This window comes from Epinephelus moara, chromosome 14 (assembly GCF_006386435.1).
Source record: "Epinephelus moara isolate mb chromosome 14, YSFRI_EMoa_1.0, whole genome shotgun sequence".
NCBI lineage: Eukaryota > Metazoa > Chordata > Actinopteri > Perciformes > Serranidae > Epinephelus > Epinephelus moara.
The window spans coordinates 29736873-29763200 of record NC_065519.1 but is presented as its reverse complement, the minus strand read 5'-3'; the positions used below and the strand labels follow the sequence as shown (position 1 = coordinate 29763200).

The 26328-nt window shown below is 41.0% G+C and overlaps 2 protein-coding genes across 2 annotated transcripts in view; both read left to right on the top strand.

Moving 5' to 3' along the window:
• The window catches only part of ccdc88c (coiled-coil domain containing 88C), a 92092-nt gene extending 69712 nt beyond the window's left edge, over positions 1 to 22380 (top strand). Inside the window, exon 31 of the mRNA XM_050062388.1 lies at positions 15347 to 22380. Coding sequence (XP_049918345.1) covers positions 15347 to 16120 — 774 coding nt within the window. The 3' untranslated portion in view covers positions 16121 to 22380. The remainder of the gene's footprint in view (positions 1 to 15346) is intronic.
• Positions 22381 to 24520: 2140 nt separating this feature from the next.
• The window catches only part of LOC126401265 (ovarian cancer G-protein coupled receptor 1), a 33889-nt gene continuing 32081 nt past the window's right edge, over positions 24521 to 26328 (top strand). The window contains exon 1 of the mRNA XM_050062430.1: positions 24521 to 25350. The gene's annotated coding sequence lies outside the window, so the exon portion shown is untranslated. The remainder of the gene's footprint in view (positions 25351 to 26328) is intronic.

The following is a 26328-nucleotide window of genomic DNA, read 5'->3' as shown; positions in this document are numbered from 1 at the left end:
GACCTGGTACAAAGCCCCCATCACTGCTTAAGCTTGAACAATCCACCTGTCCATCTCACACTCCATTTCAACCTTATTCATAAACATGAGCTCAAGTTACTTAAGGCAATTACTCGCTCCCAAACCAGAGAGAGCAATACACTATTTTCTGACAGAGAACTATGGTCTCAGACTTGGATGTGCTGACTCTCATCCCGCCTGATTCACACTCAGATGCAAATCATTCCAGTGCATGCCGAAAGTCATGATCTGAAGCGGGCCACAGAACCACATCGTCTGCAAAGAGCATAGGTGCAGTTCTGAGGTCCCCAAAGCAGACACTCTTCTACTCCCAGCTATGCCTTGAGATCCTGTCCAGAATCTGTTCCAAGGGACAACCCTGACAGAGACCAACACCCGATGAAAACACGTTTGACTTTGTGCTGAGAATACAAACATAGCAGCTTTCACTTTGGTTATATAAAGACGTGATGGCTCATAGCAAGGGTAATGGTACCCCATCCTTCCACAGGACTCACAGGACTCCTCGGAGGACATGCATGTAATGTATGCCTTCTCCAAGTCCACAAAACATGTATTGACTAGATGGGTTCAGTCTCATGATCCCCACAGTTTCTCCTCAAGGATGTAAGGTTCAACAGTCAGTTGAAGCCTCCTTTTTAGCACCCTGGAATAAACTTTCCCAGGGAGATGCAGCAGTGTCATATCCCAAAAATTTGAGGAAACCCTCCGGTCCAGTTTATTAAAAATGAAAACCACTACCCCAGTCTGCCACTCCACAGGCACTGTGACTTTCACAAGACACTGAAGAGGTGTGTCAGCCAAGACAGCCCAACATTGTCCAGAGTCTTCAGCATCTCACAGCTAAATCTCATCCACACTACTGAGGAGCTTTTTGACTACCTCAGCAACCTCTGCCAAGTATATGGGTGAGGCTTCCCCTAGGTCTTCAAACTGTGTCTCCTCCATAGAACATGATGATCAGATGCAGGTGCTCCTTAAAATCCTCTTTCCATCACTCGACAATATTCTCATTCCAGGTCACAAGTTTTGTATTCCCTTCCTGAGTTGTTGAACAGTTTGCCAGATCTTCCTTAAGGCCAAGTACCGTCTAAATCACCCTGTGCTCAAACATGGTGTGTGTAATGGCCAGTCCAAAGTCCAATAACAAAACATCACTCTGGTACAGATCAGACAGGCTGTTCCACACAGGCATCCCACTCCAGGTTTCTTCATTGTTACCCAAGTGAGCATTGAAGTCCCCAAGCACGTATAGTGCCAGTCTCCAGATGGTATCCTTTCCAGGACACCACCTAGAGATTCCAAGAAGGCCGGGTACTCCGAGCTACTGTTAGGTGCATAAGCACAAACAGTCAGAGGCTTCTTTTCAGTAAGTTTCAGTCGCACAGAGGCGACCCTCTTATTCCCCAGGGATAACGCTTATACAGTGGCATGAGTATCTCCACACCAGCCCTGTGCCTTTCACTCTGATCAACTCAGCAAAAAACAAAAGTCCAGCCTCTCTCCAGGAGTTTGGTCTCCAAACTGGTGCTATACTGTGAGCCCAACTATATCTAGTTGGTAGCACTCCACCGCCCAAACAATCTCCAGTTCCTTCCAGCCGAGAGGTGCGTCCCTACAGCCAGTCTGTTATGTCAGTGTTCAGCACTAGGTCCCTGGCTCTTCTTGCCATCCGGCTCAGTGCACCCAAAACCAATGCCAGTAACTGCAAGTGGTTGGCCCACAGGGCGGTGCTTCCATGTCAGTCTTTTGGCCTGTGCTCAGCGTAGCCCCATCTGACAAGGCACACCCACCCAATAGTCACATGGAAATATACTTGTACTGAAATAACACTTGGTATCCACTTAAATATGTTAATACAACAGTTAGTTCCGACCGAGTAATTTGATTGGACGAGAGGCATTCCGTGAATGCTGATATAGAGTATAACATCACTGGGACTTGTAACAGTAAAATCACTCCGATCACAGGTGTTATAAATATAAATACAACCGTTAATTAACCAACTGTCACACTCGCTACATTGACACAAACGGACACTATAGCGTTACACCAAGAAGATGGATATTTTCCCCAAAATTACATTTGAATTAAATTATGAGTGGTCGTCAGGAGAGGACGAGGAAAAGGAAAGCCAGGACTCTTCTGTGCAGACCTCCAGGTGTGTTTGTGTAACATCAGCCGACATCAACAAACTGGAGAGGAGCAAAAATTCAGTGAACACGGTCAGGAATTATCAATGATCATCTGATGAGGTACTGATGAGGATGAGGGAGAGTGGATGCCAACGTTTCATCAGCCGAACTGGACGAAGTTACACAGTTGCAGATCAAAGTAAATACAAAGTAGGCTAGCTTGTGAGTTCCTGGCGTGTGTGCTGCATTGCCTGGCAACAGAGTGGGGGAACTGTTTTTTTGTTTTTCGCGGAGCTACATAACATACTTAAATAATTTATTTCGTCACCTTTTGTTAACATTTCCGTACTCAGCATTGCTGTTTAAGCTGTCGTTGAACTGTTGTATAAAAGCAATATCACACTCGAGGTCGTGACGTTGTACTGTATATCGTCACGGTTGTAATTGTCTTCGGCACTTATCGTCACGGTTGTAATTGTCTTCGGCACTCGGCCTGCGGCCTCGTGCCTACGACCGAATCACAGCCATGACAGTATACAGTACAAAATCACTCCCTCTCATGTGATATTGCTTAAACACCTCCCTGTTTACACATCTAATCCGTTGAGATAGTGAGTTGCCTACAAATAAAACATAAAATACAGACAGAGTCCTGCTCTGTTGTGGCTTTTTAGAGACGTTAATCTGATGGGTTTAACTTAGCAAAAGGTGATAAAGACAACTGCCTCACAGTAAGTAACAAACCCTCATCAGTGAGACAAGAGAAGTCACTATTACAGAGTTCCTATGTCTCATTGAATTTCAACAGAAAAGTATCTGTAAAGGTCATGTGGGGGAATATAATAAATGATCTCGGAGAGTCTGAGGACATATTTAAAAAAAAATACAGCTGAGTCACTTTAAAAGAAAATAGAATGTGTGTGTTTTTTATATGAATCACAAATTAATTGCTTTTGATGGTGGTTTTTAGTCCAGCTGGAATCAATTTTGGACCAGACATCCACTAAGAAAGAGAAAAAACAAACCAGAAGAGATTTAATTTTTAGATCAAGGAATCATTCTGAATCAGCCTTAAACACATCGACATATAAATGAGCTGGTAGAAACTCATACAGTAATAACATTCTTTGAATAATATCTGCATAAAAAACTGCATGTATCTGAAAATGTTATCAAGGTTTCTTTCATGCCATCAAAAATTATTAGTCTTAAATTATTTTCATGAAGTTAATGGCTGATGGATTTAATGTTCAGATTCAACACAGATGATGAAACCAGCTGCTGTTGGTCATTTAGCGCACTGCTCTGAAACTCTTCTCTGTCAAGCAGTTGGAGTAAATGTGAGTTTTTTGATTGATCATTTGGCCTGCAGACTGAAGGCAGTAACTTCAGAAATGTGATGGGTGCAAGCTTTTGTTTACTTCTCACTGGAGCCTCAAGCCCCTGAGATCCACTGCTGTTTGGTTCTGCAGGGCATTCATCAAACGTAAAGACTATCTGTACAACCAAAACAACAAACCTGAAATTAATACAGTTTCCTTTGATTAACCTTTGTTCTGCATGTTCATGTGTTAACAGTAATGAAAACTGAAATGACAGCATTGTGCAAATCATAAAGTTAATCTCAAGACAGATGGCAGAGACAGCCATTTTTCTTTATTTGCTCACAAGAGTCAGTGAAGCATTTTTTCTTGAGGCTAGACATTGCAGCATATTTCTGCAGGTCTGGCTGTGGAGACCTTTCAAGGACAGACTATATGACTATTGTCAATATGGATAATAAAAAGAGACAGTGAAGTTTTAATCTTGTTAGTTCACCATAGATGTATGATAATAACTAGAAACTGGACCCCAAGATGGCACCTATTCAGTCCAATGGAATTGCTTGCCTGCCACATATGCCAAAAAAAGTTTCTAGCATTTGGGTTTACTTTCAGGTTATGTGGCTCACTGAATATGTGCAGTAGTTGTCACAACTAGTGCAGAAGAACCCAGAGGCAGACAATGGCAGGTTAACAGTCTTTATTACAGAAGTTCATCAGGAACAAATGGAGGGAATGGTGTGGAAGCCGGGTGAAGCGGATGAATGGTTCCGGATAGGAGGGCTGCTGGCGGGCTTGTGGTTCGAATGTCCGGCAGGGCTGGCAGGTTGGCTTTCTAGCAGACAGAAGAAAAAGTCAAAACAAGTTTCAAAAAACTCTGAAGGAGCAAAAATCTTTGCTTAAAGCTGGCTGGTGTCACGATACACAAACTGTGTGTTGAAGACAATCTGGCAGGGACTGTAGGTCAGACTCAGCTCTTGTAGTGGCTGGGTGATGATGAGATGAGGATCAGGTGTGTGAGGCAGCAGAGGCAGGAACAGGTGTAGATGATTGCTGGGCTGGCAGAGGGCAGAGTGCAGAGTGGGGGGGGGGCACAAACAACCTGGCTGACAGCCATAATCCAGGAGACACTGTGACAGTAGTGCTTCTTGTGCTGACCCTGCCTGCAAGTTCCGGCTTGGCTTATAGAGTTTACATTTTGATGACTTTCTCGGCTCAAGCTAAGTTTTACAAATATGAAACCTCCATGGATCAAAAATTCATAATGGAAAGAGCCATAACTTACATCATTTGCAGTTTGAGATGTGCCGTCAACAGTTTTACAGACCTCTTTTTACAGTGGTGGTCTATAGGGAAATGGCTTTTTGGCCACTGGGAAAAATTGGAAGCAAGGTTGAGTGGTGTTCCTGGGGGCTTATACTTCACAGCTTGAGACTGTGTAGGAGAAAATGATTGAAAATCAGAAGCTATGTATTTACTCCATAAACTTCAATGCATGTATTTAAAATGTTCTGTAACAATCACAAGTGATGGACATTGGAAAATGTTTTGATATTGATCCTTCAGTGTTAATGTCTGTTATCAGTTTTCAATTTAATACACTGTGTAATCTGAGTTAGAATGCTACAGTGTGACTGAGTTTTCTGACTGAGAGGGGCCTGTTTGGACTGCCCAACAAAATATAGGTGTCCCCTGTGTGGTTAATCTGATTTCTTCTTTGGGGCGGCAGTAGCTCAGTCCATAGGGACTTGGGTTGGGAACCGGAGGGTCGCCTGTTCAAGTCCCCGTCCGGACCAAAAATGTGGAGCGTGGACTGGTAGCTGGAGAGGTGCCAGTTCACCTCCTGGGCACTGCCGAGGTGCCCCTGAGCAAGGCACCGAACCCCCCAACTGCTCGGAGCGCCTGTCATGGGCAGCCCACTCTGACATCTCTCCATTTAGTGCATGTATAGGTCCAGTTTGTGCATGTGTGTGTTCGGACCTGTGTGTAATTGACAACAGAGTGTAAAATTGAATTTCCCCTCGGGGATTAATAAAGTAAATAAAATTAAAAAAAAAAAAAAAATTAAAAAATTAAGTCTGAAAAGCACCCAAATTCTGTTACGGTGCTGCCTCTAATTTCAACGAAATGATGTTACGTTCTCTGAACCCACTGAGGAATTTTGCAACCTACATGTAGCAAAACAAAGAAACCATGAGGACTTCCGGTGGAGCGACTGAAGCGGATGGCCGCATAAATACTCCCTCCCGGTCGGTCGGAGTTTATTCCCCAATTTAAATACAAATACTCTCCAAGCTTTGCTCTAATTAATGATGGAGGGGGAAAAACACAAGAAGGGCAAGGGTAAACAACCCGGGAAAGTGGAGAAGGGCGACAAATTGGCGACAGAAGGGGCCATAGCAGAGGAACATGGAGACGGTAATGGCGGACGAGGACAACACACTGAGCTAGCAGCAGTGGATATGGAAGCTAGCATCGCCACCATCCGCACAGACATAAAGACTATGGTCATGGAGATGAAGTCTGAGCTCGAGACAGCATCAGAGAAGATTTGAAAAGGGAACTAGCCGACATAAGGGAGGAAATTCAACATAAGCTAGGTGAAGTAGCAACCGACCTTAAAGCTACAACCGAAAGAGTGTGCGAAGCTGAAGGCCGTATAGCCGACATCGAGGAGTGGACCGTGGACTTCAGAGAGGCGCTGAGTCAGTCACTACAAGCCCAGGATAGATTGCAGATGAAGCTAACAGACCTGGAAGCACGTTCGAGGCGTAATAACATACGCATTTATGGCATCTCAGAAGGAGCTGAGGAAAACAACATCCAGCAATTTATTGACAATATGATCAAAAAAAAGCTGCAGCCCCTCGCCTAAATTGAACTTGGAATACAACGGTGTCACAGAGCGCTCGGCCCTAAACCCCCAAAAGAGGCACAACCCAGGTCAGTGGTTGTATACTTTCAGGAGTTTAAACCCAAAGAACTGGTGCTGCACTCTGTATGGAAGAAGAGGGAGATCTACTATGGCGACAGGAGGATTTATTTCGACCATGACTACCCTGCAGAAACGCTGGCAAAAAGAAAGGCGTATGCGCAGATTAGGAGACTTCTGCGGGAAAAGGGAATACGGTTTCAGACACCACCGCCAGCCAAGCTACGAGTTTTCTTCGACAGCGGACCGGTAACGTACGGGAGTGCAGCGGAGGCGGCGGAGGATTTGAAGAAGAGGGGCTTCCCGCTTGAGCGTGAGAGCACTGCTGAATCCGGGATCCCGGAGAAAATACGGAAAAACACCTGGCAGCGTCCAGCGAAGACAGCCAGCACGAAAAACACCTGGCAGCGTCCAGCGAAGACAGCCAGCACCCAGTCCCACCAGGAGTGGATTAAGCAAAGGCTGCGAGGTTTTCAGCGGCCATGATAGACACAGTGACAGCGTAAACGGGAGGTAACAGACTGTCTAACGATCTTGCATTATAAGAGCAGAGACTCGACTGAGAGCAACTGTCCAGTTAAAAACGTTAATGATATGGGACTGGGGGATGGAGGTGTACTGTATAGTGTCTGGGAGTAAAAACTGTATGTCACCTGTTGTTTTGTTGTTTTCTTGTGGCTGACTCCCCCCCTCTCCACTAAGACTGAGCCCCATTTGTTTCTGTTTTCTCTCCATTTCACATTTTCATTTAATACACAACTACCAGTTCCTAATTTCATGTGGTGCTAAACTTTAAACTTATTACTGTGTGTGATCGCCCTTAGCCCATAGTGAATATAGTTGACCGACAATTATGGGAAAGAGATCAGATCTTGACGAACTTAGTGCACAAATACACCCTTGGAGCAGGGATATTATAGGTTGCACTGAAGGGGGGCTCTGGTGGTTCACTAGACTACTCCTCCCACTTTAAGAAGTGTTGTACTACTTCAAAATGGAAGTCTACCTGAGTTTTTTAGTGTGTTGGTTTGTTTTATCTGGTAATGTTTCGAGTTTGTTTTATAGTTCAAAAACAGTTCAGGTTTGGTCACCTCTAACATGTCTTTTTCAAAAACAGTTCAGGTTTGGTCACCTCTAACATGTCTTTCACCTACCTGTGTTAACTGTGGGATTAAATGCAATGTCAAGAATATAGGATAGTTACCCTTAATGTAAATGGCTTACACAATCCAATTAAAAGGGGCAAGGTTATTGCAAAGATGAAAAGGGAGAAACTGCATGTAGTATTCTGGCAGGAGACCCATTGAAAAGGGAGAAACTGCATGTAGTATTCTGGCAGGAGACCCATCTCAACCGAATTGAACATGAAAAGTTAAAAAAATATGGTTTTAGAAATACATTTTACTAATGTTATAAGAAAGGGAGAAAAAGAGGGGTAGCAATACTGATTCCTAATAGAGTGAATTTTCAAGTGGTTGCTGAATTCTGTGATAAAGAGGGTCGGTATGTATTTGTTAAGGGGTTCCTTGAACAGAAAGAAGTTACACTAGTTAATGTGTATATACCACCTGGCCAGGATAATTCCGGTATAAGAGAAATTTTTGATTTGATTGCCTCTGAAGCCACTGGGGTTTTAATATGTGGAGGAGACTGGAATATCCAGCTACAATGTAAGCTAGACTCCTCTAACACATTAAAGAGACCTGCTCCCAACACTAGAGTAATGAAGAATATGTTGACAGAGCTTGGGATGATTGATGTATGGAGGGAGCTCCACCCAACAGAAAGACAGTACACATTTTATTCAGCAAGTCACAGAGTGCACTCAAGAATTGACTATTTTTTTTACATATAACTCAGACAGACACAGACTCAAGGAATGCAGTATAGGGATTCGAGATGTCTCTGACCATTCGCCTGTTTATCTAACCCTGCACCTAGACAATAAAAAGAAAAAACACGTTATGACGACTTAATACAAGTATCTTAAATGATAACACATGTAAGAACTATGTACGAAAGGAATTTAAAGACTACATGGATAACAACAATAATGGGGAAGTATCACCAAGTGTTTTGTGGGACGCTGCTAAATCAGTGATCAGAGGAAAGCTTACTGCCTACACATCACATGAGAAAAAGGAAAGAGATAAAAAGCTATCTGATCTACAAGAAAATCTGAAAGTGTTAGAGAGGGAACATGTTGAAGGGAAGGATCCCCACATTCTAAATAAAATCAACACCATCAAAAAGGAATTAAATGGACTCTATGAGAAGGAATTAGAGAAAAAAGCCAAGTTTGTTAAGCAGAGATATTATGAGAATGGCCCTAGGGCCCTGAAACTCCTGGCATGGAGGCTAAGGAAGCAACAGGCAGAGAGTTCCATATTTGAAATGAGAGACCCTAGAACTAAAAAAGTGTGCCACAAATTAGAGGACATACAACACATTTTTGAAAACTACTACAGAGAACTATACAGGGAACCAAATACAACTAGTCCTCAGGAAATAAATACATTTCTAGAATCACTAGATCTACCCTCCATAGGTGAAGAACAGAATAAAGCCCTAACAGCAGATATCACAAAGGAGGAAATAGAAAAAGCAATTTCTAAGTTGAAGGCCAATAAAGCGCCGGGAACGGATGGCTTCCCGGCCGAATGGTATAAGGCCTTTAAAGCGCAAATAGTGCCTATACTTTTGGACTGCTTTAACCACACACTTAAAGAAGGGGATCCACCAAGAACATGGAGGGAAGCAATAATTTCAGTTATTCATAAGGAGGGGAAGGATAAAAAAGAATGTAGTGCATATAGACCAATTTCTGTACTGAATATTAATTATAAGCTGTACGCGTCAATACTGGCTAAAAGACTAGAACATATAATACCAGACCTAGTGGATCCAGATCAAACAGGCTTTGTGCGTGATAGACAGACGCAAGACAATATTAGACGGGTGCTCGCGTACTTGATCATGTGACTAAGGGGAATAACAGAGCTGTAGCACTCAGTCTAGATGCCGAAAAGGCATTTGACTCGGTTCGCTGGGAGTACTTATATCTGACGCTGAGAAGATTTGGATTTAAAGATGACTCGATTAGATGTTTTAAAACACTATACTCCTCTCCAAATGCCAGAATAAAAATTAACGGACATCATTCACAGCCCATTGAGCTGGAGCGAGGCTGCCGTCAAAGCTGTCCTCTCAGTCCAGCTCTTTTCTCGCTATTTATCGAACACTTACCACAGTCAATTAGGGATGACCCGGCAATAAAAGGAATAATGGTCAGTGGCTTGGAGCAAAAGATTTGCCTATATGCGGATGACATGTTATTGCTTATAACAGCGCCAGAGGTCAGCATCCCTAGGTTGATGTCTACACTGAGAAACTTTGGAACCTATTCTGGATATAAATTAAATGTGCAAAAAACCCAAATGTTATGTTATAACTATACTCCTCAGAAAGACATGCTAGATAAATCTGATTTTAAATGGAATTCATCCGAAATTAAGTACCTGGGGATTCGAATACCTAAAGATCTATCCAAGATTTATGAAAGCAACTATGGTCCCATAAATAAAAACATCAAGTCAGATATTGACAGATGGTCTCAGCTGCCTTTAGATATGCACAATAGGATAGAAACAATAAAAATTTACCTACTTCCTCGACTCTTATATCTTTTTCAATCCCTGCCAGTAATGGTTACACCAATGCAATTTAACGAATGGGATAAGTGGATCTCAAGATTCATATGGGTGGGTAGAAGGCCAAGGATTCAATTCAAAACATTGCAACTGTCTAAAGAGAAAGGGGGTAGATCATTACCATGCTTAGCAGACTACTATAAGGCAGCACAATTAAGACCACTGGCATGCTGCTATAACCCAAATTATACAGCAAAATGGAAGGATTTGGAAACTTCACAATTAGATATACCGTTACAATCTATACTGGGTAGTAAAACACTGTATGAGCAGCATTCTAGTAGCCTGAATCAATGGTCTAAAGTTTGCCTTCAAATTTGGTTTAAGGAATTACTTGAAAGACAGTCTAAACTGCTAAGATGGGTTGCTTTTGACCCTGAATTCAAACCCGCTAGGATTGACGGGAGGTTTAAACACTGGTATAGAAGGGGAATCACTTCTTACTGTTCAATTTCATCAAAGGGAGAATTTGATAGTTTTCAGAAAATTTCGGATACATATGGGTTAGAAAAACTGGATTTCTGTAGGTATCTTCAAATCAGGACTTATTTTAATGATGAGTTAAAACCAACAGAGGAATGTGAGACTAACTTAATTGACATATTTATTGACATGTACAAAAATAAGGACAATAAGAAACTTGTTTCAACACTGTACTCCCATATTCGATCCAATAAGAAACACTCAACAGATAAGGTTAGATTAAAATGGGAGAAAGAATCTGGAACTATCATCACAGAGGAAGAATGGTTGAATATGTGCTCTGTGCAGTCAACTTCCACTAGTTCTGGTCTTTGGAGAGATTTTTGCTGGCGGAATCTGGTCAGGTATTTCATAACTCCTAAGTTAAAATGTATGCAGACAGGGGAGACGGTCAGAGGTCTATGTTGGAGGAACTGTGGAGAACAGCTAGCAGACCATTTTCATATATTTTGGTGCTGCCCAGCTATTCAGCCATACTGGCAAGAGATTATACGAGTAATACAAAATATTTTTGGTGACGAAATTTACTGCTCTTTTTCTACAATGTATTTGGGCAATATTGCACCCCATTTACTGATGCAAGACAAATATCTTTTAAAAATATTATTAGCAGCCAGCAAGAAAGCTGTAACCCGACAATGGTTGCAGGCGACACCTCCAACAGAGACAGACTGGATAGATATTGTGACTAATATTCAAAATATGGAAAGGATGACCTTTTCGCTAAGTCTACGGATGGATAAGTATTTGAAATACCGGGAAAAATGGATTATGTTTGTGACCACAAGTGATGATAACTGAGCCATTACTGTATGAACTGACTTGTATCTCCATCAGTGTAATGTATGTATGAATGTGTAGGTGACCAACTGTTTGTTCTATGGTTTGTTTTTCTTTTTCATGCCATATGTTGTGTTTGTTCTTTCTATAAAAATAAAGTACAAAAAAACAACAACAAAGAAACCATGACACATATTCTGTTAGATAGTGTATCTTATCTCATCATAGAGGTATGCCGGCCATTGGTCGTTATTTATAAATGCAGTTTCATCTGCCAGTGATCACACAGCTGGCTCATGAAGTGACGTATCTGACTGAGCAAGAGTCATTATTAGTCATTGTTCAAATTAATGAAAGTACTTTTTTCACCTCTAATCTAAGTGTTTTGAGGCAGACTCCTGCCTACAAATCAGATGTTTCATTTCAGTCTGTCATCTGCATATGCACAGACTCAGCCAGACGTGAGATCGGTGTGAGAATATTACTGTAAGTCAGTGAACATCTCATTTGTAATCCATCTGTTCAGTACAAACAGATTTCCTGTTTCACAAAAAGAACTGCAACACCCATAATAATTCTTACTGATGATCCTACAGAGAGGGAACGGGCTTCACAGCTGCCTCTAAACAACACACATTCCTATGACAAAACAATATTAAATCCAGGATGACTCCAATAATGACACCAAGTTTAAATCCTTATAATAAATGAATATGATAAACACCGATTCCCACCCCTACATCAAAGTTTTCACAATATTCAACCAACATCAGACATATTAATCTAGGCTGGCCACATACAAGTTCATTCTTTCTATCAGAAATGATTGTTTTTACAGCAAAAAGTCCATAGAAAGAGAGAACTGTATTCTACTCTGGCTGTAGTAGCATATTGCAATTCTTAGTGTTTTGCTACTTTTGACTAATTGTACACTGCTGCTGTTCTACTGGCATATGGTACTAATAAACACCATGTTGCTTGTGTTTAATCGGAAGATACCACTCCCCATAGGCATATGCTAAAGCCCCATTTCCACCAAGCAGTTCAGTTCAGTACACATTTTTTCTGTTTCCACAGTGAAAAGTTGTGGAATTGTTCTAATGGAACCCATTTTTGGTCAAGTTTTACATATATTAGTACACTTTCAGTAATGAGTGGATCATCAAGTGTTTAAAAATATACTTTAATTTTGACTGGATTACAAGTGTTAGGTGGAAACGGGGCTTATGTCTCACTGGCATATGCCATTGTTGTGGTGACATTATGCTGTATAGCCTAACATACAGTGCTGTTACACTAACAGATACCACTTCTTACTGGCTTGAAGAATAATGAAAATTTAAATAAATTCCATGACATTTTACATAATGGCCACTGGCTTCAAGTTAACATTAATGGTCAAATCATTGGCGCATGTTGCATATTTAACATTGTAAAAATAATTAATATATAATACTGTGGGCCCACAGTATTTCATATCATGTTTACATGCTCCATATGCCTAACTCAAAGAAGTATTTCACTGCTGGAAAGATGGTCTTTTCACAACACTAGGCTGTTTATGCAGTAGAAAGATGCAAATAATTTTGACATTTTTGCTATAGCACCAGAGAAAACTGAGAAAAAGGGCTGTAGCACTTGCATTTGCTCAAGAGGTAAAGAACATACAACTACCAGAATGCACAGCGCCGCTCCAGACCAATAAACACTGGTGGGTGACATATTGCAAACTGGTCCATTTCACACAATGGCGGCCGGCTGCTAACAAACACAGTAAGCTAAAATATGTTCCTGATACATTTTAGGTGATAAATAGGCAACGCAGTAACAGCATCTTGGTTTATATTTGATCAGCATTTGATCTCAGTTTTTCGGCCTACTTTTTCAATATGCAGGAAGCAGTATTAGGGTGACCATATTTTGATTTCCAAAAAAGAGGACACTCGCCCCGGCCACGAGATAGCCTACTTAAATGATACTCGCAGTTTACTCAAAGATGCCTTATAATTTTAATATATTTAAAGTTTATATGTATGGATAGAAAATTCAGTTATATTACAAAATAATACCTCTCAAAGACAGAAATTTAGATAGGCTTCTCAGAGGTTACTCAACTTGCTTTTATTATGCCTAAAATAATAATCTTTTTACAAGTTTCAATTGTACAAAAATAAATAAATGTAAAATAAATGTAAAATCTCTGGAATGAAATAATGATAGAAATAATGTCTCCTGTATTAGAAAAATCAACTTGTAAAATAATAGCTATCTTTTCAAGTCTTACTGGACAAATAAATAAATAAATAAATAATATGAAATAATGTTCTAAATAATACCTCTTCTGTATTAGAAAATCCAACTTTGAGGTCCCCGGCACCTTTATTAGACACAGAATCATATGTGCCAGCTTTGCACACGGTGCACTCAGCCTCCCATATATCCAGACCGGGTCGGGGCGGTAAGTTGGGAAAACCGGACATTATCATCAATTTATAAACACCCCCCGGATGCCCCGGACAGGACGTGAAAAGTGGACATGTCCGGGCAAAAGAGGACGTTTGGTCAGCCTAAGCAGTATGGCACCCACTTCCTGTTCAGAAAGTCCTGCTGTTACAGCAGAACAGAGCACTGAAATACATTTCTGAAGTAGGCATTGTGGTAACAGAATCTTGGTTTATATTAGATGAGCACTGCCTCGTTTTACCATTTCATCTAAGCTTGGTCTAAGTTTGAGAGAGAGAGGGACGAGACCATCTCTTCATCCACCTCTATACTCTTTGTGTCTGTGGGACGGTATGGGTGGTGGGCAATAGCAAAATGTGGATTTACAACCTGTAGTTGGAGCAACAGCCCAAGAGCCAGCAAAACTCCAGGTAGCAAGTAGATCTAGACACTGGTTAGAGTTTAGAACAGTTCTTTTACACAAACTACCCACATTATTGTGATACAAAGCTGGTGGAAAATCAGTGAAGTATCCCTTTAACTATAATAAAGTAACCACGAACCGTTTTACACACAGAAAACCAGTGGCAAGGTAGTGTTATCCAGCAAACATGTAACGGTCTCTGGGAACCTGCAGGTGACATAGACTAACAAGTCAGTCTTTAGACGCTTTGCTTAACTATAAACTGATGACTTTCTCCCTGATTTTGTGTTTAGATGGGCGGATATAATTTCAGAGTTTAAAAAAACTCCCTACGTTGCAGAACCAATAGTAAATCCACAGGGCGGTCCTTTGGTGGCTCGCTGAGCTCTTGTGCTCGTAAACATAGTCTGACTAGAAACACGTGTAGCGGTAAAAAAATGGCTCAAGTCGCTGTAACTCCTTCATTTCCACAATCTTGTGGACTGAGCACACGTTTGATAAAACGGAGTTAAATTTCTTGGCATCCATTTTCAAGCTCTCTGTGTGTTTGTTTCCTTGCGGACGAGAAAAGGGGGAGCGCACATTTCTGGGAGGGCGTGTCCTTTTCAAAAATGCAAGAGACGTTGCTTTGTTGCCGGCCGTTTTCGTCGGTGTGTTAAACACACTTTAGAAAGGAGTGTCCCCAGACTATCAGAAGCCAGTGATCTCTGATTGTCTGGTGGCGAGACTAGCAGGTGACAGGATATACACACTTCACAAAGGATAGGAAGTGGGTTAGTGGTTTAAATGGCCCAACAGCAAATGTTTGACCCAAGACCCTCAAACAAGTTGATTCAGTCATGGTGTTACGTGGTACTTGCCAGTGGCACATGTCAGTGGAACATAGTAGCATACCATATGTATGTGAATCAGATCAATCAGTATATGCTGGTGGGGAGTAAAATGTGTGTGCCACAAACCACTAAAACAGCAGTGTTACTCCATCAGCCACTTTTCAGGCTCAGAGTCAATTGGAAAATCATTGTTAGCTAAACCCCTAAAAAATATAATTTTCCCTATTTATTCTGTTTTTGTTTGTTTGTTTTTCTTCTCTCTAGGTGTCCACAGGAAGCAGGGAGGACTTGATGACCGACTATTTCACCAGAAGTCCCGCCCCCTCAGCTCCAGCTGGCAGAGATCAGGGGACTCCCACCAGCTATGTCACACCAACTGTACAGTCATCCAACCAGAGGCCGGGCCAGAGCGTTAAGCCATCACCTCGCCAGCCTGTAGGTCAGTCCCCCGCCTCAGGTCAGCCTGTCACCCAAAGAAGCAGCCAGTCACTGAGCAGAGCTTTCAGCCTAGCCTCAGCTGATTTGCTGCGCTCCAACGGACCAGACAGTTTCCGTGGAAATGAAGGCCAATCAGACGCAGTCATTAGGAGACAAGGAGGAGGGGCCAGTGGGAGAGAACGGCCGCTGTCAGCTCGGCTGGCGGGTCCGACCAATCAGCATGGAGATAGCAGCTTTCTAAATCCGCCTATTCACCATTCGTCCTCTCTCAATCTGCAAACGGAGAGATACGCAGAGAGAGAAAGAGACAGAGGGAGGGCTCCCGTCTCTCGGAATGGCCCCACTGCTTCCTCCTCCTACCACCACCGTGGAGAGGTCGCCATGGTAACCCCTGTCAGGGCCGTGCCTGCCCCACGACCTGATGAAGCCTCAGAGCATGGGGAAGTGTTAAGGGAGGGGCGGTCAGGTGACTCCTCCCACTTAAAGAAAGAAAGTGACAGAGCGAGGTGTGGCTCTGTGGAACGCCCGAAAAGCACTCCTGCTTCCCCTGACCCCAACAACGACCCTCAGACTGTGTGGTATGAATACGGCTGTGTCTAAACACTGACACTAATGAACGTCTATAGGTGTGGCTGTGACTAAAGACGGGAATACTGGAGCTTTACGGGCTGAGTCCGAACCCTCAGACACAAGTAATCAGTCTCTGGACTGTGCTCTTTGTACTGTGGATAAATGTTATGACTCTTGAAGTGTACGGTTAAGCTTTGCTCATACACAACATCAACTGGAAACAAGACTAAATCCTGGAAAGCAAAGCCACATTTTAAACAAATCTCTACATGAAAGAGTTCAGTTTGTCTTTTCGGGAACAAACTTTTTTTAGACAAGTAACCAAACCTGATACCATACACGTCACCTGCCAATACAGCTGATTAAAACAGTCTATCAGGAAGCTTCCTAAAGTGAAACAGCTGCACACAGACAAGCACATCACACCTTAAATACTGGATCTATAGAGTCAATTTCCTTTTGGCATTTTTCATCTCAAGCTGAATCTCTCTGAAGAGGGTGGGATATAGATTTGAGCTCAATCATTGATTGCTTTTTTTAAGGATTTAGACGTGGACATCACAACACTATAGATGGTCTCTAAGAATGCTGGAAATCATTGGTCTCTGCTGTTTTATTATCACTGTGTTTACTGTGATCCAGCAAAAAGCCAGGGCCCACAGGATGTTTTTTTTTTTGTTCTGGGGCAAAGGAGCCACCAAAAGAGATTTTTTAAAAAGGTGTTGTAATTACTGGCTGTTTTAAAAATTAACAGTGGATATTTTAACCAGATGATGATTCAGATTTTTTTTAAGAGTGCTAATTTTAACAAATACAGAAATGGAGATGGGAGCTGAGATGTCTAAAGTTTGAGAATCCATAACACTTAAAGTCTGCAGGAACAGAGGACAAGTGCTACATGCATAGTTGTGGACCGAAATACTAAGAATGGGCTTAGTCTATGAGCTGGAACTCTTTGACTGCTGACCGACACGCTGTCCGGTCCTGCTAATGTTTACCTGGATGCTACCAACTCAGCAGAACTGTACGCCAGGAATTAGCCAGCACCAAGATGAGTGATTGAACTAAAGTGAAGGCAACCAGAAGCACCAGAGCGACTGAATGTATCAGATTTCTCCCCCTTTTTTGTCCTCTTCCTTTTCCTTCATTATCTAGATCAAACACTGGGAAAGACCAGTGAGAGAAAGGAAGGAAATGGAGGAATGTAAGCAAAGAGAGTTGAGGCAAGTGAAGGAGAAATGAGGTAAAGAGATAGAGGGTGAGAGTAAATTGAGGGATGCTGGGATAGAGAGCGGTGGACAGATATAGAGATGGACGGAGTGACGGGAGGACACATAGATAAACAGGACAAAGATGGTGGTGCTCCTCCCAGTTAAATTACAGTCTTTCTCCCTCCATCTTTAGATTCTGTCCCAGCATGCAACACTCTGACACTTTACTGGAAATGTTGCTCGGCCTGAGCCAACACTAGTTTCACAAACACACACCCATACGCATTCGTACACACACATAATGATATATACAGACACAGAGGAATTGTCCTTGAGGGGTTGGTTGTGGCTTCGCTGACCATTGGACGTAATTCACACACACATGCACACACACACACCACTGGGTAAACCACTGTGTTTTGGTTGGGTGTACTGCTGCACGCTAAGTTAGCGAGACAGTTGTGAGCACTGCACAACAGAGAGGAAGAGAGAGAGAGAGAGAGAGAGAGAGAGAGAGAGAGAGAGAGAGAGAGAGAGAGAGAGAGAGAGAGAGAGAGAGAGAGAGAGAGAGAGAGAGATTCAGGCTGAATCCAGACCCACTGTAATCTGGATGGTAGAATATGTATGTCATGAATCAGCTTTGTTTTATAATGCACGAATGCACCAAGTGTTTGACAATTTCCTCTGTTGGTAAAGATGACTTTGTTCTCATTACACAATGGGTCCAAGTGGCTCTGATGAATCTCTTGACTTTGGTGCACCATGCTCACATTTTACACCAGCATACACATCGTTATGTTGGTCAACACGTCATGTATCATTTGTTCTATTCATATTCAATAGAGTATCCAAAATCAGAAAAATGAAAAACAATGTTATTTCCTTATTCATTCATAAATCTTTGTTTATCTTGTTTTTGTACTTGAAATTGTATGCTTAAGTCATAAATAGTTAATGCAAATACAGGCCATGGAGCAAATTTGATCATGATCATTAATACAATTGTGCAATTCCTGAAAAAGTCTTAAAATGTCTTACATTTAGTTATATGGATATTAGACCTTTATAGTCATGAAATTACTTTATACCTGCACTTACCTGTTGACACAATGTTGATTAACCTAACTCACTTTTATAACCATATTCCTACATAAACCTTAAATCTGCACGGGACCACATTTATACTGTTCACCTTTATACTTACCTGCAGTACTTGAATAAGAAAGATGATTTCCCCAAAAATCAGTCTTAAATTTGGTAAGAATTATCTTCAAAAGGTCTTAAAAAGCATTAAATGTAAGTTTCTGATACCTGTAGACACCCTGATTTAATGTGTTTGATCTGTGTGAACAGGAAGTCCTCGACTTTTTTGTGTCTTGTACTTGATAAACATGTAGCAAATAGAAAACGGGTTAAAGTTGCTGCCTACAGTCTAACTCTCTGTATCCATGGTGATGTTATACGTCCTGCTGCTATTAACGTGACATTTTCCAAAATACTTTGTTGGAAGAAAAGAACACTTACGTTGATGTTCAAACTCTGTTCAGTACATTAAATCAGGTGGCACCATCGCCCAAGTGTATTTGCTACAAAGTAATGCCACCTTACTTTTCAAGCGATTTCACTGTCGCAAATAATTTTCAAGGTCGGAATAAAATCATGAGATATACCTCAGTTGGTGCGCACTCCTGTGGTGTCAATCGTTTGGTGTAAGGCGGTCATAAAACTCAGTCCAAGCTGTCTTAAATCCGTCTTTTTCTCATCTTGATGTTATTATAAGTCTTTAGTCTTAGGTCGTGTAAATACTGCAGTTCAATGATGTGAACATTGTCAACAACCCATAGCTGTGCTCTCTACAGCACCAAACAAGAAGCAGCAAATGGGGTCAACAGTAATCATGGAGGGGACTCTGAGGAGGCGCAAGAATGTGAACAGGTCTTGGTTCTCTTGTTCTGTGGAAAAGGAGGAGAAATGGAGTTGCTGAGTAAACAACAGTCAGTGTTAAATCTGTGTGTATCTGATCCACCAACCAGCACTTAGTTAAGTGAGAAATCTAAATCCCCCCCCCCCCCGGCCGCCTCCTCCCACTGAAATAGCACAGCTAAGCAATAGAGACTGACAGCAAGCTGAGGTGACAAAATCCCAAATATTAAGTTTGTATGCAAATACAGTTTAATTTAATGGATTATTTTGATGCTGAATTTACAAGAATACTGTCGACATATGAGGCCTTTTATCTTGTGTATCCAGAATTATGCGTTTTAAAGAAGAAGCAGGCCTTCCTTTGTTAGTATCTTAAGGGGAAATTTGTGGACATGTAAGAAATGTTTTTTTAAAGGGAATTTAGAGTAATATTTCCCACCAGGTGCAGGATGGGAAATAATCTCAAGAGGAATCTAGTTGTAGTCTTGCAAAAAGTGACCCTGTAAAACCCACAGTCTTAGTAAAATCCTACAATGTGAGACTAAAAGCTCACTTTTTCTTTAGCTGTCAGAGGCTGTCAGACTTTAGTGTTTTTATATTCTTTGCAAAGACATGGTCACACATATCAGACATAATGGATCATAGTCAGTTTTTTCATTTCCTATTTTTGACTCAAGCATAAAGTCGAAGTACAAAAAAACAAGCTGTTATGAGGTTTTTTTTTGTTTCTTTTAAATTCATTTTTGACTAACATAACATTGTCTTTACATTTTCTGATTTTGGATTCCATTTTGAATATGAAAAGAAGGAATGATAAACAGATTGGTCACACAGCAGGTTGATGTTCTCTCAGTCTGGTAACAACAGTAATCTTTTAGTGTCTGCCATTCAGTACGTTTACATGACATTAGAGCAAACTAATTTATTTTTAGTCCAACTCAAACAGGACTTTTCAAATACATGTTAGTCCAACTGAAATTGGACCAAATCGGATTTCTCATAGCCGACTAACATACCCAGATAATGCGGTTGGGAGTTGAATTACTTGTGCATGTATACAGTCAGTCGGACCCAAACTGGCCTAGGCGCTCTGCGGATGCTCCACAGTTTTGGCCTCTGGCCTTGACCCAGAAGTCAAATAGCATTAAATACATAACAGAAGAAGAAGCCGGTAACAACATGGAGAAATCTACATCCAGAGCCGTGCATTTTTGGACAGACGAAATGTACAGAGCTGTAAAGTTGTCCACCATGGTACCAGTTTGCCGCCAGCTAACCGTAGCTTACCGATTGTTTGGTCTGTGACGTAATAGGTCAACTGGAGAAAGGTCCAATACTAACAAGCTGACAGGGGGTGTATCGCCACCTATCATAGCGGAGTCAGACATAATTTGGTCAATCGATCGATTCTCCTCCTGTGCTTGTATACTGGGACAGGGACAGTAGTCCAATTAAATGGCCAGCTATAACCGTAGCTCATGGCGCCACATTTAACAGAAATGTGTCTAAAACACACACACAAGGGCACGCATAAGAGAATTGAGTTAAGACTGAGAATCACTGATCATCTCACACTACATGACCTCAGTACTGGATTGTTTTTGTATCTTATCACTCATCTTCCTGTCTGAAACTTGAACAACGAAAGGAAGAAGCACACAAAGTTGAGGTTTTACTGGAGACGCACGTATGGTTTCTGTATCAGTGTCTTCATCACTGGTGATGACTGTTGGGGGAATTTTCAAATACTTGGTGTATTATTGGAGGCCACTGAACAAAGATAAGAGGATGAAGAGGTGGGAGAAATGAATGGAAGTATGCCTTGGAGACAGATGATGATGTTAATGGGAGACAAAAAATGAATCTCATGCTGATCATGCTGATGAACTGACCTTTTGTCTGTACTGCTGTCTGTAAATACAAACCTGTCCCTCCTGCATTATTAACAACTGACAGTAAAGACATTCCTAAAAGCACTAGAATGATGATGATGATGAGGAGGAAGAAGATGTAACACTGGAGTTAATGAAAATGAAGATTTGACTGGAATCCATCACTAACCTTACCGCTCACCTTCTGAACAAAAAGCACATGTCAATATGCAAAGAGCTAAATTATTTTACCTGTAACATTTATACATGATATTAGATTTTATAAACTGGGCAGATATGAGACTGGGGATACTTTTTGTAAAATCGTCTGGAGCTTCACTTTGAAAATGTTTGATACCAAAAAACAAATCCATATTAATTCCTGTAAACTGGTAAAAAAAAATGTGGCCCCAAGATTTGTAGACTTTTTCAAAAATAAAAATGCTAGTAGTGAGAAGATGTTAGCAGATGAAGTAACATGATATGATTCACTGTAGACTGCAGGCTGATGCTGTCGATAGTGCTGCAACCTGTCTGCCTGTTGTGGGGTTGGTGTGTGTTGCATTGTTTGTGCTGCACTTAAAGCATCTCTACATTATTAGTTTCCAAAGCCTCTCAGGCCATTTCTGTGTGTGTGTGTGTGTGTGTATGTGTATGTGTGTGAGTCAGTTTCAGTTTGCTGACGTCAATAGAAAACCATATTGAATCCCGAGAAACAATATTTCTTTAGAGGAAATAACACCATCACACACTTGTGTTTCGCATTATCAGTTATTGGCTTTGTGAAAAGTGTGTGTTCTTGTGTGTCTACTTGTCTCTGTGCCCGCTTTGCTGGAGACCAATCTGTCCACCTGTTCTACGGATCCATTATACACCAGTTTGGGTGAGATTGTTTGTATTGGTCTGCTTAACCTGCTTAAAACAACACCAAAATCCTCAGCTTGACTCTGGTGCTTCCCATTCAGGGGACCAACAGGCTGATTTCCTGAACTCTTGGTGTCGTCTGTGTGTGGGTCTCAGCACCAGACGATTAAAAAGGACACCAAATCGCTGCAGGACGTTGCAGCGCCACATGAGGGAAGTGAAAGCAGAAGATGAAATAGAGCTGACATCACTGACATTTCCTGCTGTAACTGGAATAACTTTAGTTCACTTTATGACCATCGCTGACTGCTATGCTGTGATGTGACTACTGTAATAAGGCTACTAGTGTGATTCAGTAGAAACTGAGGTTGATATTATTTCACCCAAAAGCTTTTTGGTAATAAAGTTTTATAAACTTGAATGTCATTTTGTCAGCTGGTGCATTAACTGAGTGGCTTTCTTTTAGGACAAATGTTCTTCATAGGTGGTGTGTCAGATGCTGCTTTCAGAGGCTGTAGGGCTTTTCCACACAACTGTTAAAGTATGAATTATATTAGTGGTGGCGCTGACCTATTTAAGTGTCCCAGTAAACCATAATGTTATGACAGTGAGCCCAGGGTGTCAGCAGTTCCTTAAAAAAATCCTTAAAAAGGTCATGAAATGGTCTTAAATGTAAATTAGTAAGGTCTGAATTGTCATGTATATTTCAGCTAATTTAATTTATCCATCTTTTGATTTCTTTTTGTCTAAATGAGTATATGCATATATGAGACACAAGCATTTGAATTTTAAAAGGGACTGAATACTTATATTGAGATTTAAATGCCACTGAATTCATAGTACTAAAATGTTTTATTTTGAAAACCATGTGTCTGAATTTATTTGTTCTGAATTCATTCTCTTTTAAATCAAAATATGAAATTTCAAAAGCTGAATTTAAGTTTATTTTTTTAATGTTCAAAAATTCAAATCCAAAAATTCAAAAAATTTCAAAAAATAAAGCAGATTCAGGTTGCTCAATTTTAAATGGTCAGATTCAGATCTAAAAATTCAAGTTGGATTTTTTTTTTTTAAATGAATAAATTTCCTATTTTAATTTCAAAAAGGTGGATTCAGAATAAATAATTTTCAATACATGGTTTGCAAAGTATAATATTTCAATGCTATGAATTCAATGGTGTTTAAATTTAAATATAAAAATTCAAAAATGTATGTCCTCTCTTCGCTAATATAAAAATCCACATTTCCAATGTGTTTAAACCTACCACTGAGCCTAATACTTTACATTTGCACTTACCTTTTGGCAAAATGTAGAGTAACCTAACTCACTCTAATAACCATAGTCCTCTATAAAACCAGCCTCTACACACACATATACTACCTACCTTTATACACACCTGCAGTGCTTAAATAGATAAAGGATGATTTGCCCAAAAAAAGTGTAAGTGTCTGATACCTGTAGACACCCTGCAGTGATCCAGCATGTACAATACCAGGGTTTGAAACTGAAGCAGCTAATTGAATTTGATTATTTACACCTGTCCCTCATTCCCAAAGCTGATGTATCGTATTTTTAATGCGCAAGTTAAAGGACCTGACAGGATTACATTTCACTAGCACTGTATCTGATATGATTTCATGTGACATAAATCGACTGATTGATCTAATATTTCCCAGAGCACCTGAAGGCACCGTGAGCATCCCAGGCTGCCACAGATTGTGATCCAGTGATGTTGACATGCACTTTTTTGCTCCTAATCAATGTGTAAGACTATGAATGTGTTAACGGGCAACTGTTTGCTAACATGGTCACTGTACAGTAACAAGGTAATATGGTGATGATGGCAGTATAACTCAATGAATGGAATAGATAGATAGATAGATAGATAGATAGATAGATAGAATGCAGATAGATAGAGTCCAATAGCAAAACAGGCTGCAATGTAATCACTGCAGGCAACTGAGCACCATGACTTTAAGTCCAACAAAAGTGCTTGTCACTGACAGGCTCAGATTATTATTGAAAGTGTCCGGTGACATTATGGAAAGGATCCATACAGAGATAGACCTTTTTGTAAAAGAGTAAGATCCTTTTAGTTTGACCAGAAACAGCCCCAAAATCACTATCACCAAACACACCAAACTCAGTTTAACTAAACATTTTAGCATATATTCAGCCAGCATGTTTTCACATCTTATGAGGTATATACAGGGTTTATTTCCACCAAACCAGAGATGGTGATTGTTGGAACAGTGGAATGACAACAGGATGGCTTTTGTAAGTTAGATAAAGTCTGGTGGGTCTGACAATAGCGATTTGGGGGCTGTCTTTGGTTAAATAAAAATGATCTTACCCTGTGACAAAGATGTCTGTCTCTGTAGAGATCTTTTCCATAATGTTGTCAGACACTTAGAATAACAATCTGAGCCTGTCAGTGGCAAAATCAAGCACTTTTAGTGGATGTAAATTGATGGTGCACAATTGCCCTTAGAGAATAAATTGCAGCCTGTTTCGCTGCTGCCAGTTGCTCAGTACTGGTCCCATTTCAAAAATTGTTTATCCCATTTATTAGTTGGACACATAAACATGGGAAATAGGGGCCAGGTTGAAAAATACCAGAGGTACCCTTTAACAATCCAAATGAATTAAACAAAAAAACTTTGCCTTTGGTTTGTAGACAGAATTTTCTGTGGTGGGAATTTGCTTTGGGCTCATGCTTAGATTTATTTATTTATTTATTTGTGAGATTTTGGACTAATTTGGACACCTGCTCAGAGTTTATCCTCTGGAAGAATGGTGTTCATCTCTCGTTAGACACTTGTAGAAGGTGCATTGAAGCTGCTTTGGCAGCACACGGGGGCCCAGCGACACCTTACTAACACACTCTGTTGGTTTTTCCTTTAATTTGTCGCCCGTCGTAGGCTCCTCCACATTATTACATCCATGTAGGAGGGCAGTTATTAGTCATATAACTTGCCCACGCGGAGTCTGCGGGGAATCATGATTCTGATGACACCTCCACTGATATTTCTTTTGCATGTTGTCTATCAAATCATATGAAAAAAATAAAAGAAACTGACAGATTTTTTATTTGGATCACTGCTGCTGAAAACTATAAAAAAAAAAAAAAAGGTCCGCAGATTCCGTTTAGGTCTGTTTATGAGATGGCAATAGACATATAGGCATATACAGTAGAGTAGGCTGCATTTATTTTAGACAGCACGTGGTTTAAACGTGGTTTTCATCTTGACACATATTTGGCATTTACTGAGTGTGTGTAGGCAGAGTGTGTGTGTTTCAGGAAGAGAGAACACGCGCGCCTGTGTGTAAGCGACAGAGAGGCAGAGCTGGCGGTCAGTTTGATGCAGACCTTCAGACCGGAGAGATACGGTAAGAAATAAGCGTCTTTATTTCATCTCTGTATGTTTTAAATACCGAATAGGCTACTGAACAGTAGCGCTGATGTGTGTCTGCGGACTAACTACAGAGAGTTTGTTTACCAGCTCTATGAGATATTTGGTGTTGGCAGCTGAAGTGACAGCGGGTTCCTGTTGAATGCTGATGATTATGGAGCGTTCAGTGTGAAGAGTGAAATGTAGTCAGAATGCCTGTACGGGCTCTTTAGTCCAGAGTTATTAATTATTTATATTAACTATCAAGGGGTGTCAGTCAGTGGGCTGCTGGTGTGGAGACAAACACTGTTGGAGTCAGAAACATTTTCCATCACTCTGACTGGACTTCATGTACTGTGTGAAGCTGAGGGAGGAAAAGCTGCAGCTACTGCAGATTTCATATGGCAATTCTTATTTTCACAAGCTGACTGTAGAGCTTTATGTAATATTCATAGAGCAAGGCAACCATGTGTGGATCAGTGACTGGTAAAGGAGTGTTGGAGCATGTACCTCATATTAATATGTTGTGGTCCATTCCTTTCCCTGTAGTATTCAACTATACAGATACGAAATATGAAAATGAAAATATAATAGGGTAAAGTCCCCTCTGGGTTTCAATGTAATGACTCACAGGTTGACTGGCTAATGTATGGCTGGTTGTCGGATTGGAGACGAGAACAGTAACTGAGTGACTGATTAAAGGTAGGATCTAGGGGATTTTCAAACAAAACGAAATATAGACATATACAAATGAAATCCTGCTTAATCATCACCTATGGGCTTCTACTCATGTGTGGTGGTGACTCTGTTTGCAGAGCTCCTGCCCTTCTGGGCGGAGATTTCCCCAGCCAATGAGAGAGCGCAGGTGCCGTGCCCGAGCGTGTCCAAGCATGCACCAGCGTGAGCCTTGCCTGAACCTCTTCTGTGAAGCCTTCTTCCGTACACCCGGGAGAGTTGAGCCTGATAGGAGGGGCCA